Source organism: Anabrus simplex, chromosome 1 (genome assembly GCF_040414725.1).
Source record: "Anabrus simplex isolate iqAnaSimp1 chromosome 1, ASM4041472v1, whole genome shotgun sequence".
In the NCBI taxonomy this organism is placed as follows: Eukaryota; Metazoa; Arthropoda; class Insecta; order Orthoptera; family Tettigoniidae; genus Anabrus; species Anabrus simplex.
Genome location: NC_090265.1, coordinates 781,203,644 through 781,221,210, shown reverse-complemented (window position 1 = coordinate 781,221,210; position 17,567 = coordinate 781,203,644). Strand labels below are relative to the sequence as shown.

At 38.7% G+C, this 17,567-nt stretch overlaps 1 protein-coding gene across 1 annotated transcript in view; it reads right to left on the bottom strand.

Moving 5' to 3' along the window:
* Nucleotides 1–4,401: 4,401 nt before the first annotated feature.
* The window catches only part of LOC136857514 (aminopeptidase N), a 178,315-nt gene continuing 165,149 nt past the window's right edge, over nt 4,402–17,567 (bottom strand). The window contains exons 12-13 of the mRNA XM_067136225.2: nt 17,334–17,412; nt 4,402–4,813 (exon numbers count right to left, since the gene is read on the bottom strand). Coding sequence (XP_066992326.2) covers nt 4,481–4,813; nt 17,334–17,412 — 412 coding nt within the window. The 3' untranslated portion in view covers nt 4,402–4,480. The remainder of the gene's footprint in view (nt 4,814–17,333; nt 17,413–17,567) is intronic.

Genomic DNA, 17,567 nt, shown 5'->3' with positions numbered 1-17,567 from the left:
AATTGATTCCAGACCAAGGAGTCTGATGTGTGCTAATTTGTAAAAGCATGCTAGGAAGGAATGATTATACGTGAGTTTCCGTATAGCCGACGAAAGACGTTATCTCATTGCAAGCTGATATATTGGCCGTGTTTTTATTAGACGGCGCGAATGAGATGATATTTCCATGTCAGAATCTTGGGAGACAGAAACCAAGCCTTAGTACAGTGTTGAGTTCAACATTTCCTTTCAGCTCACAGCCCCCCGGAAATACATGACGGATGACCGCGCCGTTGAGCACTCAAATGCAGCAGAAGGAGGCAATGTTGCCCATTGCTTTCCACACACTATTGATGGTTATTTATATGTTTTACCTTACAGGATGATGTTTTATATTGTTACATGTTGTTTGAATACCTTGTCTCGTTGTTTTAATGGGGAACAGCCCGAGTGCTGAGTTTTATTGATGGTCAATCTAGTTCTCACTAGATCCTTTGTGGTGAACCGTCATTCACGTAGAATCTGTGTAGTATGTAAGACTTTTTCTCTTTATCCGATGTAAATAGATGTGTTTAGTGTTGCTTATTTGATTTGTTGTAAATATAGCGTAGGAAATGCCACTAGTATTTTACATAATTCAGATCATATCCCATTGCGTCTTAGTTTTTCTTTTTCATCGTAACTTTTCTATATATTGTAATTTTCTTTAACGATAAAATTTTGGCGACTCTCGATTTAAATTAAATTCGTAACCCGTATCGTTGTGATATTTTCTAGTGTGACTCCATGCGAAATAACTACATATCAGTGTATGCATATACTCATTACCATATCACATGAACTATGGACAAAAAAGAAGAAGATCATTTCTGAAAGTATGCAAGTATTCAATGTTGTGCTTGATACTTTATTCACTTTGTTTCTTTAAATAATTAACATTGTCAATGTCCAGCTATTTCTGTTATTTTGAGATTTTATAATGCTATTTTATTATTTGATTTAATTGATTTCAAGTAGAATGATTCGGGGATATTTATGAAAAAATTCGTCCTACCCCATATGATTGTTTTTTTATTCGAGTTATACCTCCATTTTCCTGTCATTTACTTATATTTAAGTGTAGAAATTCGACTTTTATCCTGACCCAATTGACGACCTACCCACTCTCTGCCCAACCCTGAGTTAGTCGGATGTTCATACAGGAATGGAGGCATCGTCCTAGAGGGTATTTACCCCTGGGTACGGTACAACGGAACAATACCAGATGTAACCTTCTCATTGGAGGATATCGCACTTCAGATTACTGAATGGCAAGTGATCGAGAACTATACAGGTAGTGATCATCAATATATCATCTTTCGACTGCTCCAAGAATCTCCTGAAGAAAGTAACATCTTGGGCAGGCCAGCAGGATGGAACGTAGCCAGTATCGACAAGGAAAAGTTCATTGATGTAATATGGAATGGAATGGAGAACATAACAGAAAAATGTTTCGCTCGTAGAGGGAAAGAAGCAGCTGGTGTATGTGTTGAACTCACCATGCAGCTAATCCATCAAGCATGCAACGCCTCAATGTCCCAAAGGAAACTGCGAAATAGCAAGCGCCCAGCGTACTGGTGGAACAAAGCAATTGCTGAACTGAGAAGGAATTGTCTGCGACTTCGACGCAGGGTTCAGAGGATGAGAGGCAGTCCAGAGAATACCTCAGTCACAGCGGAGTACAAGTCAGCGAAGAAGGAACTTCGTTATGCAATTAGAAAAAGTAAAGCTGATAAATGGTGGGCACTAGCTAAAGAAGTAGATGATGATCCATAGGGACTAGGTTACAAGATTGTAATGAAGAAACTCAGGATATTTTCAACCCCGAGTGCGGATCTGCAGACCATTAAACAAATTGTAGATACACTTTTCCCCGACCATCCAGAGAGAATTAACTGTGACGATGAAAAAGAACTCGATGATATATCTCTCTTCACAGCAGAAGAGCTGAATAGAGCTATTAGCTCTCTTAGAAACAAGAAAACTCCAGGACCAGATGGTATACCTACAGAAGTGCTAAAGATAATTTCAGAACTATGTCCAGAACTGTTGCTAAATATGTAAAATCATTGCCTGCAAACGGGTGTTTTTAGTCCCCGATGGAAAATGGCTCGTTTGGTTTTGATCAGCAAAGGAAAACTGGTGGTTATAGACCTTTATGTATGCTGGACACATCTGGAAAAGGCCTGGAGAAACTTTTGCAGCCCAGAATCCTCTCAGCAGTTCAACAAGCAGGCGATCTATCTGTTCGGCAACATGGATTTCGGAGAGGACACTCGACGCTAGATGCAGTGTGGGAGGTGGTAAATACAGCAGAAAGAGCACAAACGGCCAACCATCATTCCCATAAATTGACACTTCTTGTGACCCTGGATGTGAAGAATGCCTTCAATTCGGTAAGGTGGAGTGACATGTTGGTAGCTTTTCAAGAAACTTTCAAGCTCCCACAATATCTTATGTGCATAGTGAGAGATTACTTCAAAGATCGCACTCTGCTGTATGATACGGAAGATGGACAAAAGACAAAACATCTGACGGCTGGTGCAGCGCAGGGATCTATCCTTGGTCCAGATCTTTCGAGCATAGTGTATGATGGCTTGTTACGTTTGGAGATGCTAGAGGACACAAAGCTTGTGGGCTATGCTGACAATGTGGCTGCCTTGATAGCAGCTCGTAATGTTGAAATGGCTCAAATCACACTGAACCAGGTGATGCGGTGCATTAAAGAACGGATGATGAGCTACAGTCTAACACTAGCCGAACATAAAACGGAGATAGTTCTTCTGACGAGGAAAAAGATCAAAAATCTTGTACCAGTGACTGTTGGAGAGTTAGTGATTGAAACATCTGCGAGCACAAAATATCTAGGAGTGACACTTGACTCCAAGCTCACATTCTGCAATCATATTCAGAGAGCGACAGATAAGGCAGTAAAATACATGACTGCACTCAGCAGACTGATGGGAAATATTAAAGGTCCGAAATCCAGTAAACGACGACTTCTCATGTCGACGGTTCAGTCAGTGCTCCTGTATGGCTCTGAAATCTGGGCTGAATCCTTGAGATTTGCTTGGTATCGGAGAAGGATATCTGCTGTACAATGGAGAGCAGCTTTACATATTGCATTTGCATACCGCATGGTTTCCAAACCTGCAATCCTCACAGTGGCAGCAATAGCCCCAATAGACCTACTTGCATTGGAGCGACATGAAATCTGGCATACCCAAGGAGAGCTGGGAAAGAAATGTGCAAAGAAGCGTGCCTTCAATCAACGGATGAGGCGATGGCAACTTAGATGGGAAAGTGACCCTCGGGGTAAATGGACCGAGCGACTGATACCACGCTTGGATATGTGGGTTGAAAGGGTCCATGGTGAAGTAAATTACTATCTCGTGCAGTTTCTAGCAGGACATGGATATTTTCGGAAATTCCTGCATAAAGTGGGCAGAGCGAGTGACTCAGCATGCTTATACTGTGATGATATCGACAACGTATTTCACACCTTCTTTGTGTGCGGCCATTGGACGATACAGAGAAGATGTGTGGAAACTGAACTAGGAGAATTGACAACATATAATATTATTTCAGCGATGCTACAAAATCAGGAATCCTGGGATCGCGTGGCAGTGTATGTGGAGGATGTCCTTTGTCAGAAGAAGAAGGATTTGGAAGCGTACGAACGTTCGTAAAGGTGAAATGAAGAAAGAAGAAGTCTGAAAGACAAAGCACAATATCACCCTGAAGTAATGCGAGAGCAGTTCCGAGGTGATGACACACATTGTGGGAAAAGAGTGTGTGGTTTTTAGTGGGTAAGAATCCCACACACTTGTGGAGTGCAGACCCTTCTCAAGTGTCTTTTGAAGATTTTCCCTCGTAAAAAATTATTATTATTATTATTATTATTATTATTATTATTATTATTATTATTATTATTATTATTATTATTATTATTTACTGCAAGGAATTACTTTGACAGACAAGAGAAAAGGGGAGGGGCCAGTTGGGAGACCAAGGAATAGATGGATAGATAGAATGAAATCGGAGTTCGGCAAGAGGAATGCCAAGTGGAAGGACATAGAGGAACAAAAACTATACTTTGACAGGAAGAAGTGGTAAGCGCTTGTACACCACATCTGGGAAACTGGAGCTGGAAAATGATGATTATTCTTATTGTAGAAAATTATGAAAATAAAATATTAAGAAAATCAGTGACTTCCAGGCTAGTGACTAAAATGTAACCATTGACAAGGTAGTACGACGACAGGAATTCCAGTACCTAAGATTTTCATGTTTACACTGATGTTTGCAGTCCTGAAATCACACATTGGGTTTAGGAATTTCTGGAATGGAATACTATTGGTTTTATATTGTTAAAGAAAGTAGTTAATGAGGTATTTAATTTACTAGGCACTTACATATTGGTTGACGTTTGTACAAATTTACAGTCATGTTTTAAAGTGAATTATCTAGACTGCACAATAATTCCTACCAAAATACAGGTACATGTGATCAGAACAGATGGCAAGGACTGAGAGGATCCATCTGGGGTTTCAGAAGAAGGTATACTTGGTGTCGATGAGGTGACATTTTCAGATGGCAAGGACTGAGAGGATCCATCTGGGGTTTCAGAAGAAGGTATACTTGGTGTCGATGAGGTGACATTTTCACCCTTTAGGTAGGCAAATATGACTTCCTGATGAGTGGCTGACCAAGACAAGTTCTCTGTTGCTGTTTGTAAAGCAGCATCTCCAGCAGTGCCAAGAGCTTCATTGTTCTCATTAACAAACTCTCTGAGCTGAAACGATACAATACAGTAGTAATTATAATAACCATTGTATTACCTTTTCCAAAACTCTCTTATTTTTACATACTTGTCCCTGGAATATAGAGCTTCTCTTCAAAGTTAGGAGTATCCAGGCAAAAGTAAACATCTCCAAAAAATTAAACATTTGAGTAAGCATAGGCTTTGATACAACATTATTGTTTTAATCTGTTCCTCAACTGAAATCTGAGCAAAACTGTACAGATCTATCTGCTGATGAAGGTTCAAAACTTTGGGTCTGATCTGAATCAGTGTTGTCCTAGTGGTAGGCCCAAGCAATTGAGAACATGTCTGAATCACAAATCACAGTCTGAGTGTTTGTTATGTGACTTCCTGCCTTCCTGCTCTCTACAGGAATAGGTCTTGCTATCATCTGAGCAAAAACAAGCAAGTCACATGTGATTTGGGCAAGACCAAATGTCCATTTTTACACATGGAATTATTTAAACCTTCAGGGTGGAAGCATTTTATGTCTGTACATTAGTTATGAAAATACATATGTACATAGTATAAATGATTTAGGATCCCTTAAATATTAGATTTACTGTGTCGCAGAGGTGGGGAGGAAATTATTGAAATTTTTCATGACAGTATGTTGGCACATACACATCATTCGATGAAAAAAAAAAGTTGGACTATATGTTTCATCTAGCTCTGTACGGTCTACGTCACTGATTTTGGAGCAGTAATCATGCCTTATATTGGAATTTTCAATGGAAAATAAATCGGAGTAAGTAGCAAATATTTTGGAAATATCGACGTTGCAAGATTCAGATTTTGGATTCAGTACCCTACGCACTGCTTTCCTTTGCTGATTGTAGAACTGAAAGTGAGTGAGCTGATAATCATATTTACATTTTCTTTCTTGGCGTTCTCTCTTGGTCACACGTTGTGGATTCGAGGACGTGCTATTATGTTTTACCTTTATGTCCAGGACGTAATTTCCTCCTGGCTTTGTAATATTTTGTAGCAGGGTGTTTTGGACAGGTAAGAGATGGATAGATTTACTCAGAAATTCTGACAACTCCCACACGAGTGTGTCGAACTCGGAATTGTTTTCACTGGAGAACTGAATTAATTTTTTCTTCCATTCCTATAATTCTGACTGAAAAGTAGTCTCCTCTTGAGCAGGATATTGATGCTCAATGAGAATAATGTCATCTTCTGACTGAGATACGCATTGACTGAAGTTGGTTAACAAGGTAGTTTGATGTATTTATGGATGAGAGCGACTAATGTGAATGTTTATACCTCTTGCTCCTTGAAAATGTCCACCACAGTGAAGAAATTGGATTCTTCGTGTATCGGAATTATCTTTCGGCCTGTTTGCAGTCTCCTCGTTTTGTTCACCATGTACATCTTCACTTTCTGTCTCAGATTCCGAATATTTATGTTGTGGTCTAAAATTTCTCCCTAACGACAATATTCCCGTGGAGTCTGTAGACATAGTAGGTCGTTCCGTCGGGGTGTAGTACTTATTCTCTTTCTGGCTTAACCTGTCTTTATGCTTCTTCCCCATATGGACAAGCAAGCCTTTATGAGAAAAGGTTTTATCACAGTAAAGACATTTATTTCTTGTCTCTAAATCGGTCTCCATTCTGAATGAGGCCAGTGGTTAAGACGGGTGCCAAAGTTTAATGATATGACAATTCATGGCAGAGTACCATAGCTACCTGATAACAGCTTAACTAAAATCTAGCGATTGCGGCAGAAGTATTACCAAGTAAAGGAGAGGTCAGACAGCACTCTTGCAAAGAGAGTGTTGACTAAGTACCATATCATGGCGGTCCCCTTCACCAGCTCCTATTGGTAGTTACTTGAGTTAAACATAGTATAATGCAAGTGCTATTTTCAATGGATGGTTTGCTTGGGAACATGCAATATATGACTGACAAATAAGATCAATTAAAATGTCTACTATCGTTGGTACCAAATCTATTATAAACAAATACAATAACTTACAATAAGAGACATGATTCCATCGGATAACATCAGTGCACTATTAAAACCCACGAATAAACAGCACAAATTAGCAATGACGCCTTAAAAACCAACCTGGCACTTATTTCTTACAGCTCAATGTCGGAGCACATCATCCGCACAGCCATCTTGAATCTTGTTAATGATTAATGTTCTAATTCAGTCAGTCACCACTGATCTGCATTTAGGGCAGTTGCCCAGGTACAGATTCCCTATCTGTTGTTTACCTAGCCTTTTCTTAAAGAATTTGGAAATTTTCTGAACATCTCCCTTGGTAACTTTTTCCAAGCCATAACTCCTCTTCCTCTAAACAAATATCTGCCCCAATTTGTCCTTTTGAATTCCAACTTTATGTTCATATTGTGATGTTTCCTATTTTTAAAAACACCATTCAAACTTCTTCATCTACAAATGTAATTCCATGCAATCTCTCCACTGACAGCTCAGAACATACAACTTATAAATGGTCCATTATTGAAAAATTATAAATTTTCCAGCTAACTCATTGTTGGCTGCCAGCGTTTCACCCCAGTGCACCAATTTGGGCTCATCAGTTCTTAGCTAGCTTAACCTACCAAGATGTATGGTTAGTGCATATAGTGGAGGTCACTGGTGGCTACTTGGAGCCACAGGCAGTGCCAATGCACTTTGAGAGACTTAGTCTCTTTAAAAAAATTGATGCCTACCAGGCCATCAGATGTTCAGTAGATATTGATTCCCATGGGATTACCACTTAGTTGAGCAGCTTGTCTCTTTTCTCCCAAATCTTCCCAACCCAGACTTTGCAACATTTTAGTGATGTTACGCTTTTGTCGCAAATCACCCAGAATGAATTGAGCTGCTTTTCTTTGGTTTTTTTTCTATTTCTCAAATCATGTAATCCTGGTTAGAGTCCCATACACTGGAAGGAGGCGTTGGCCTGTTGTTTCCATTTGTCACCCTGAATTACTGTTTCCTGGTGATTGTATAAAAAAAATTCAGTAATAAAAGAAAGTAGATATATTCGGTTGCCATGTCAAAATCGGAGGGTAAAATTGGTTCTTGATTTACATAGGTCTAAATTACTCACGTCAGTCCATTCATCAAATTTTTCATTCTCCGAGGCACTTGAGTCCCTCCTACAGCCAGAAGACTCTTCAAATAAAAATTAAAAAAACACTTTCATCTATGTATATGGAGTCCAAAGTCAAAACAGTCTCTTGCTTAGTGACTGACTCTCTTTCCACTGGCCATGTTGCAAAATACACCATAAATAGCAAAAAAGGCCAGTCTCAAAACTCGTGACGCATGTATGCATGTACTTCTCACTGTTTCTAATAAGCCAGAAAAGTGATAGCAACATAGTATTAGGCGATTCCCAATTCAGCCAAAGCTAAAAGTGTCATTTACCGTCATCTAGCATGACCATTAAATGGCAAATACTGTAAGTTAATTTGGAAAGGACAGTTGAATCAGAAAGTGATGGAACCAAATAGAGGGACAAATGTTTTGTATGTGGTGCTGGTAAAACCAGATGAGCTCTATAGATATACTGCAGTAATAGATGGTATTAGCGATCACAAAGCTGTTTTTGTCATAGTTAAAAATAAATGTGATAGAAAGGAAGGTTGTAAAAGTAGAACTGTTAGGCAGTACCATATAGCTGATAGAGGCATGAGGACCCCCTGTGGGTGGGGGACACAGACGAAGAATATATCCACGGTATCCCCTGCCTGTCGTAAGAGGCGACTGAAAGGGGCGACCAAGGGATGATTGCATTACAACCATGAAACTACTTGTGATTAGTACCATCATGCGGGGAAAGCCATGGGTCGCCTTTACTTGCGAGTACTACCACTATGTTAGGCACACAATAGGTTTGTGATTAGTAGCAACAGAGAGCGGTTCACTGTGGGTTTCCAGTACCTGTGATTAGTACCACTATATGCGGAACATCACCGGCTTGCATTACCTGTGATTTGTACCATTATGGAGAAACAACATGGGTCTAGGCGTTGCTTGTGATTAGTACCACTATATGAGGAACACTGTTGGTCTGCGTTGCCTGTGATTTGTACACATTATGTGAGGAACACCACGGGGTAATACAAGTCCCTGTGATTAGTACACCTATGTGAGGTGCACCATGGGTTTGTGTTGCCTACGAGTAGCACCATTATGTGAGAAACACTATAGGTCTGCTTTACCTGTACGTCGTACAATACTTGTGAGTAGTACCATAATGTTTGGAACACCGTGAGTTTACGCTACCTTTGATTAGTACCGCAACTTGTGAAATACCATGGTTATACTTCACTAACGATAAGTGCCATTATGAGGGACCGTTGATGTGGATAACCCCTTTAGACCACAAGCATCATCGATTCAGGATTGTGCTTTGGAAGCAGTCCCTTGGTCATTAATATTGTTTCTGGAATGGTTAGGTATTGTGGGTCAGATCCACTGATTGCTTTAAATTCATATTCATCCATTCATTCTTCATCATCACGTTTTGAATTCTGAACAGTGGATGAATTTTTTACTTTTAAATTGTCATTGCATTTCATACCATTAGGGGCCAATGACCAAGCATCATCATCATGATCATGGGCCTGAGGGAGTTTAAAAAAGTAATTATGATTCGTGGAAAATGGTAAATAAAAATGTAAACACTGGCATGGGTTTAAAGCAGTTGTTAAGGAATGTGAAAACAGGTACATACCTTTAAAGGTGGTAAGGAATGATAAAGATCTGCTGTATTATAACAAAGAAGTAAAGAGATTGAGAAGGAGGTGCAGGTTGCAGGCAAAATTGAATGAACTTACTAGGAAATTGAATCTAACAAAGTAGTCAGCTAAGAATAACATGATGGCAAACATAATTGGCAGTCATACAAATTTTAGTGAAATTTTTAGGCCTTCACTATATGCACTAGCCATGCATCTTTGTAGGTGTGCTAGTTACCAACTGATGAACCCAAATTGGCACACTGGGGCGAAATGCTGCAACCAAAATTGAGTTAGCTGGAAAATTTATAATTTCCAATAACGGACCACATATATTGAGACCAGGGGAGTTGGCCGTGCAGTTAGGGGCGCGCAGCTGTGAGCTTGCATCCAGAAGATAGTGGGTTCAAACCCCACTGTCGGCAGCCCTGAAGATGGTTTTCCATGGTTTCCCATTTTCACACCAGGCAGATGCTGGGACTGTACCTTAATAAAGGCCACGGGCGCTTCTTGCCCATTCCTAGGCCTTCCCTATCTCATCGTCACCATTGACCTATCTGTGTCAGTGCAACGTAAATCAAATAGTAAAAATAACATAGAAAAAGAATTTAATACTGTATTGGAATTGTTTCATGAGACTTTCGAGAAGAGTCTGCACACTTCTGATGTCAGACGGTATGTTGATGGTAATAATACCAAACATGTTTGACATCATGCCCAACTGGACAAATCTATGCAAATAGCATAGCTCAGAGAAAATATGGTGATAGGTCTTTACCCTAGACAGCCGACCAAGAGGATAACATAACCTGTCATTTCATTTGGGCCTATTTATGGTGAATGAGAGATAGGTGCCCATCTGCTTGTATTTGTATTACTGAATGTAATAATGTAATATTTTTAGTGCACATTATTGGTTACTAAAAGAAAATCATATTGTTTCAGAGAAATCCCAGAAAATAAAGTTCATTTTAATATTATTTCCTACTATATTAATTTTAAAAGCAAAAATAAATTGGGCACGATTAACAGTTGGAAAAGTTATAAGACATTTCAAGGCAATTGAACATTAACTAGTAGCTCTTCTACTTTGCAGGGTGCATTTGTAGCTTTCCTCCTGCACTATTAACACCTTGTAGAAGGCAGATTATATTTTTCAGGGTGCTTTTTGGAGACTTTAGTACTCAAATGATCTTTATGATCTAGCCATCCAAGCCAGAGAGGTGATGAGCCAGATTAAGATCGATCAGGCTGTGTTCGCCATTTCTGAAGATAAAAGGCTGCTTTCCTTCGCATGATTTCGTGGATTGATGGGTGACTTCTTCTATATGTGATCTTCAACATTTCATGATTCTTTGACACTGTAAAACAGCACTGGCAACACACAACACATACCAACAAATTTGAATCAGAGGTCATGATTATGCTCTGTTATTTTTTGTTATTTTTTCTCTTGAAGCTTTTTGTAAACTCCCATCAACCACCAAATTATTCCTCTCATTTCCCTTTTTGTTAACATTTTCATTCTTACTGCCATATTTTCAATTATTTTGCAAAATTCTATTAGTGTTTTCTTGCTACTACATTCTATCCTTATTATTTGATCTATCCTACCTTCTTACACAATTTCCTGTCATTCCTTGATGAATTTCTTTCCCAGTAACTTCGCATTCCTATGTCTTCTAGCAGTTTCTTCACCCCATCCATCCAGTAGTCCTCATTTTGATGTTTCATTTGGTGCTGATATGCTATGCCTAGAATTTCATCTCCTCCCCACCACCATTTTTAACCTCAACCAATACTTGGCTATTCGTTTCACAATACCTGCCAGTATACTCACCCTTCACACATCATTCTTACTCCACTATTTGCAGTACAGCTTGGCAATTCCATAATTATTTTGGTAAATTCACTAACAATTATATGTAATGCTACAATTCCATGATCTATTTCCCAAATTGCAGTTCCATACAATACCTTTGCTTTAACTACCAAATTAAATAACGTTTTCTGCACTTTATATTCTATGCTAGGCATAGTATTTTTATCCTAGCCAAGGCACTTACTCAGTTCATTTTTGCTCTTAAATCTGTTCTTACCATCTACCATTGCTGCTTAAAATCGTCCCTAAGTATTACATTTTTTAACCACTTCTAGCTTGGTCTTACCCAACTACCACTTTTCACTCTTAGAAAGCTTGTCACCCTTTTTACAAACCATTACTCTGGTTTTCTCTGGATTAACCTTTAGATTCCATTCTTAACACAAGTTTTCTGTCCCATTAAAACTATTTTGCCTCTTCACAGATGTTAATGCGAGTAACACTGTAAAGTAGTGCTGGTAACACACAACAATTCACGAAATACTGACAAATTTCAATCAGAGGTCACAGTTGTCCACTAGATGATTTAAAATCAAAAGCACACTTCGGGAATAATAACTTTTCTTTGAGATATTCCATGGTCCATACACTGAGTGGCCAAATGCCATGGGAAGACACTGAATGTGATGTTAATGACGAGTTGCTCCTCCGCGATCCCCTAAAATGGCAACAATATGGTGAGGCATCGGCTCTACAAGGTGTTGGAATCGGTGTGGAGGGATCTGGACCCATGCATCTTGCACTGCTACCCACAATTGGTCTTGGTAATTGATGCGGGATTCATGGAGTGTACACCAGCATCGACAACATCCCATAAATACTCAATTGGATTAAGATAGAGGGATCTGGAGGGCCAATTTATGGTCGTAACTTCAATCGAGTGCTCCTCCAACCACCTTTGTGCTACCGCAGAGCAGTGATATTGTGCATTGTCCTTTTGAGACATGGCATCACAATCAGGGTACTCTAGGGCCAGAAAGGGATGCAGACGGTTTGAAAGAATGTCCACATAACATTCACTTGTCAGTGCTCTCTCCAGCCAGATAGTGGGGCCTAATTGCGACCTTGAGAATGCTGCCCAGACCAGAAATGAGCCACCTCCCACCTGAATACAACCTTGTTGACACGCAGGATCCATAGCTTCATGGGGCACATGCCACACTCTCACTCGCCCATCAGCTCGATACAACTGGAACTGGGATTCATCGGACCATACCACATGCTGCCACTATTCCGTGGTCCCTTGCTGATGTTTGCAGGCCCATGCATGTAATTGAGCTCTGTGTCGAGCTGTCAGCAAAGGGGCATGAGTTGGTCGTCAGCTGGTGAAGGTTATGCGGTGCAGTTGCCTCCTTACTGTCCTGGCAGAAATGGGTTCCTGACTCCCAAAATTCAACTGGGCGGTGATCTGATTCACAGTAGCCTGTTGAGCTCCCAGTATGGTTTTGCGGAGGCGACGTGATGTCCGTTCATTAAACACCTGTGGTCTTCCCATGCAGCGGTTTACACGGGTGGTAATATTCTCTCTGCAATATTGAAGATCTACCCTCAACACTGTTGACTCGAAAACCCGAATTCGTGTGTTATCTCCACAATGTTGTGATCCGGTGTCTATGACAGACTGCTCAGCTACACCGCAGTTAGCCACAATGCTCAGGGGTCATACATGGCACATTTTCTAATGGGACACTCCTTCCCTGACTTTTGTTCACTCAGTATAAATATCTATGCTGTGCTTATAGCTTTAGAATTAAAAATATCAATGCCTTGTTGGCAGCTTCATCAGGAGTATTACGTTGTTCTAAAATTGTAACATACATAAGAGAAACACTATTACTTGGAGCACATTTAACTTGTGTATTGGGCAATTATTTCCATTGTTTGGTACGCCTGTATAATTAATGGCATTCCACCATTTCTAATTACTGTATTTAAAATGTGTAATATGTAATTGTTGTGTCCTGGATGAGAGCTGGGATTGCCCTCTTTGAAAAATCAATACTGGCAGGCATGCGCAGAACACTTCTTCTTCCTCGAGCGAGCTTGACCATGCCCCACACGGCTTATGTCTGCCATTCAAGATGGATGTGCATATGTGTGTGTCCATTGCGACACGTCCCATGGTTGGTGAAATGGAGGTTGATACCGCAGGATAGAGTAATGTAGTCAAATGTATTAAGTTTGTTTCCTCTACCTTTAAAAAGAATCTTGCGATTCTGGGATCGTGATGTGGCGTTTTTAAAGTTTAAAATTGGCAGTGTGCCGAGCTGATGAGAATGGTATCATAAATTTGATTAACGTCTTAATTTTTGTCTTAGCTGATGTAAGTAATTTCAATTCCTTATATGAACTCTTCTGTTTTACTACCCTGTGGATTAATTGAAGAACATTTTACCTCAAGCTTAACTCAACTTGAAAAATTTCGTTATGGCATCTGCCTAAGTTAGTAATGACACCATGGAGAAAATAAACTATTGTTGATTTGTAACTACCTAAAAGGACTTTCGGCGACAATTTTCTGCACTTGATTTTATTTCAATCTTCTTCACTGACCGAAAAATTGTTTAATATAGCTTCTCGTCAAAAATATTTTGGAACCATTCAACACTATATATTGCTCTTATTTTATGTGAAGGTATTAATGTTATTAATGGGGTAACTGAGGTGATTTGGAGTCACATATATATGAGCCTATGAGTGATAAGATTGCTGTATAAGTTCATTATTTCATTGGAGTATATTTCTTATTATTCTCATGTGTTGCGGGTTTGTTCATTTTCTTCTTAATCTGGGGTTGCTTATTTTAATTTTCTTCATTTTTGCCTATCAATGTAATCTGTACTCTATTTGCATTATTATTTAATTATAGTTTTTGCCTTGTTCTGTATTTTCTCGTGATGGGCTCATTATTCTTTTTCTTCTTCTTCTGGTGTTTGGTTTTAATTGTTCCTCATAAGTACATCATATCGCTTCCAAGAGCACCTGACGTTAAATTCTATAACGGATATTTTGTCCTCTGTTAAATTTAATGTTTATGTGCAATGAAATTTAAATCATACAATCAAATGTAATTCTTATTATTATTATTATCATCATCACCGTGGTAGGTGGAGAGTTGAAATTTGATTCTCCTAGTTCTTAATTTTTCTTTTCTTAGCCACACACCATTCTTATTCACATTAGTGTTTTGGTTTTCTTTCTTATCATTACTATTAGTGTAGATTTTCTTTTTTTTAATATGCTTTGGTTAAGCAGGCCTTGCCTGTTAGTAGTAGCTTAGCTTGTGCAGCATCATTCTCTTTTCTTGTGTGATTTCGTTCTCTAGTTTTGGTGGAAAACTCGTATACTCTTTAATGATATGTGATTATATTGGGGAATGTTTTACTATGATTTTATATTTATCATTTAATTTGAAGACTTAATTAGATTGAGATTAATTTCAACTTCCATTAAGGTTGCATTTGAAATGCATATTAAATTTGAATTGTTACTATGATTATAATATTTGTCCGGCCCCACGGTGTAGGGGGCAATGTGTCCGCCTGTCACCCGGCGGCCCTGGGTTCGATTTTCGGCCGGCTCAGGGGTTTTTAATTGTAAATGATCAATATCCCTGGCCTGGGGACTGGGTGTTTGTGTTGTCCTTAACGTTCCTTTCCTCATATTCGACACTTTACACTTCCTCAATTACACTTACACGCAGGTTCCTCTCATATTGTGAAAGTAGTGGCAAAAGATCTGCAGAGGTCGACACCATGAATAAATATCATTTTTAAAAAGATCATAATATAACCATTTTAATGTGAAGATTAATTAGATTGAAACAAATTTCAACTTACATTAATTTCACTACATAATATTCATTTCCGATTGGATCCAGTTAACTTAATTTTAACTATTAAGTACTGGCCAGTACTTGAGATGTATATGAGAATTGTTTCCTGTTATCCATCAATATTTTTTTTTTAATCTTTGCTAAACACTATGAGATTTTGAAACATCTGCCAGTTTGATTAATTGTTAATTAAAATTGCATTTTGGAGAGTTGCTACAGTAGCCCCCGTGTATAAAGGAAAGGGTGATAGACATAAAGCTGAAAATTACAGGACAGTCAGTTTGACATGCATTGCATGCAAGCTTTGGGAAAGCATTCTTTCTGATTATATTAGACATGTTTGTGAAATTAATAACTGGTTTGATAGAAGGCAGTTTGGGTTTAGGAAAGGTTATTCCACTGAAGCTCAGCTTGTAGGATTCCAGCAAGATAGAGCAGATATGCTGGATTCAGGAGGTCAAATGGACTGTATCATGATTGACCTATCTAAGGCATTTGATAGGGTAGATCATGGGAGACTACTGGCAAAAATGAGTGCAACTGGACGAGAAAAAAAGAGTGACTGAAAGGATGGCTATATTTCTAGAAAATAGAACTCTGAGAATTAGAGTAGGTGAAGCTTTATCTGTCCCTGTAATAATTAAGAGGGGATTTCCACAAGGCAGTATTATTGGACCTTTGTTTTCTTATATATGACAATGGTATGTGTAAAGAAGTGGAATCAGGCTTTTTGCAGATGATGTTATTCTGTACAGAGTAATAAATAAGTTACAAAGTTGTGAGCAAGTTCAAAATGACCTCGGTAATGTTGTGAAATGGACGGTAGGCAATGGTATGATGATAAACGGGGTTAAAAGTCAGGTTGTGAGTTTCACAAATAGGGAAAGTCCTCTCAGTTTTAATTACTGCATTGATAGGGGTGAAAGTTCCTTTTGGGGATCATTGTAAGTACCTAGGTGTTAATATAAGGAAAGATCTTCATTGGGATAATCACATAAGTATGATTGTAAATAAAGGGTAAAGATCTCTGCACATCGTTATGAGGGTATTTTGGGGTTGTAGTAAGGATGTAAAGGAGAGGGAATATAAGTCTCTGGTAAGACCCCGACTAGAGTATGGTTCCAGTGTATGGGACCCTCACCAGTATTACTTGATTCAAGAACTTGAAAAAATCCAAAGAAAAGCAGCCCGATCTGTTCTGTGTGATTTCCGACAAAGGAGTAGTGTTACAAAAATGTTGCTAAGTTTGGGCCGGGAAGACTGGGAGAAAGGAGACGAGCTGCTCGACTAAGTGGTATGTTAATTTAATTGATTGAGTGGACCATTAAACCTAACACAAGTTCTTAATTTAAGCTGTATCAATACAGATTTATATAATGAAGTTTGTACATTGTATAAGTGATATGTTCCGACCTGTCAGTGGAGAGATGGTGTGGAATGACATTAGTATACTAATAAGTTTGAGTAGTGCCTTTAAAAGTAGGAAGGATCACAATATGGATATAAAGCTGGAATTCAAGAGGACAAATTGGGGCAAATATTCGTTTTCAGGAAGGGGAGTTAAGGATTGGAATAACTTACCAAGGGAGATGTTCCTTAAATTTCCAATTTCTTTGCAATCATTCAAGAAATGGCTAGGAAAACAACAGATAGGGAATCTGCCACTAGGGCGACTGCCCTAAATGCAGATAAGTAGTGATTGATTGATTGATTGATTGGTTTAATTTGATTGATTGATTGATTGATTGATTGATTGATTGATATTAATCATTAAATATTTTGTTTCCGCCTTAAGAAGGTCTTGTCTTATCATTTGGTATACTGAGCATCAATAGTAATTTGTCATGTGTCATTTTTCATTTTGAGTCCTGGCGTTTTACCTCTAATAAAATTATGGGTCCCTTCCACATTCTATTTATGTAATTTTTGCGGCCTAGGTTAAGTTGATCTTGTTTCTTGTTCTTGAATTTGGTTGTTTGTACTGTGTTTATTATTGTGTGGCCTTGGGCCGGTTCAAAATGTGTAGTGGTTACTAGTGCAGATGTTTAGAGGAAAATAGTGTATGATAATTTGTATGAACAAAAGTGTTACCTTCTGCAACTGGTCTTGTGTGGAGATCTGAGCAGCTATACCCCGCACGATGTTGCCAATTGCCCCCATTGATCCATAGCTGAAACAGTTATTGCAAAAATGAGCAGCCATAAATATAAATAACATATTCATTGTCACATCAAAAGGTTTATGAACTGTGTCTAATTGAAAAGTATTGGATGTTACTTGCAAAATGAAGTTAAAATACAAGGGCAGATCAAATATAAACCAGAA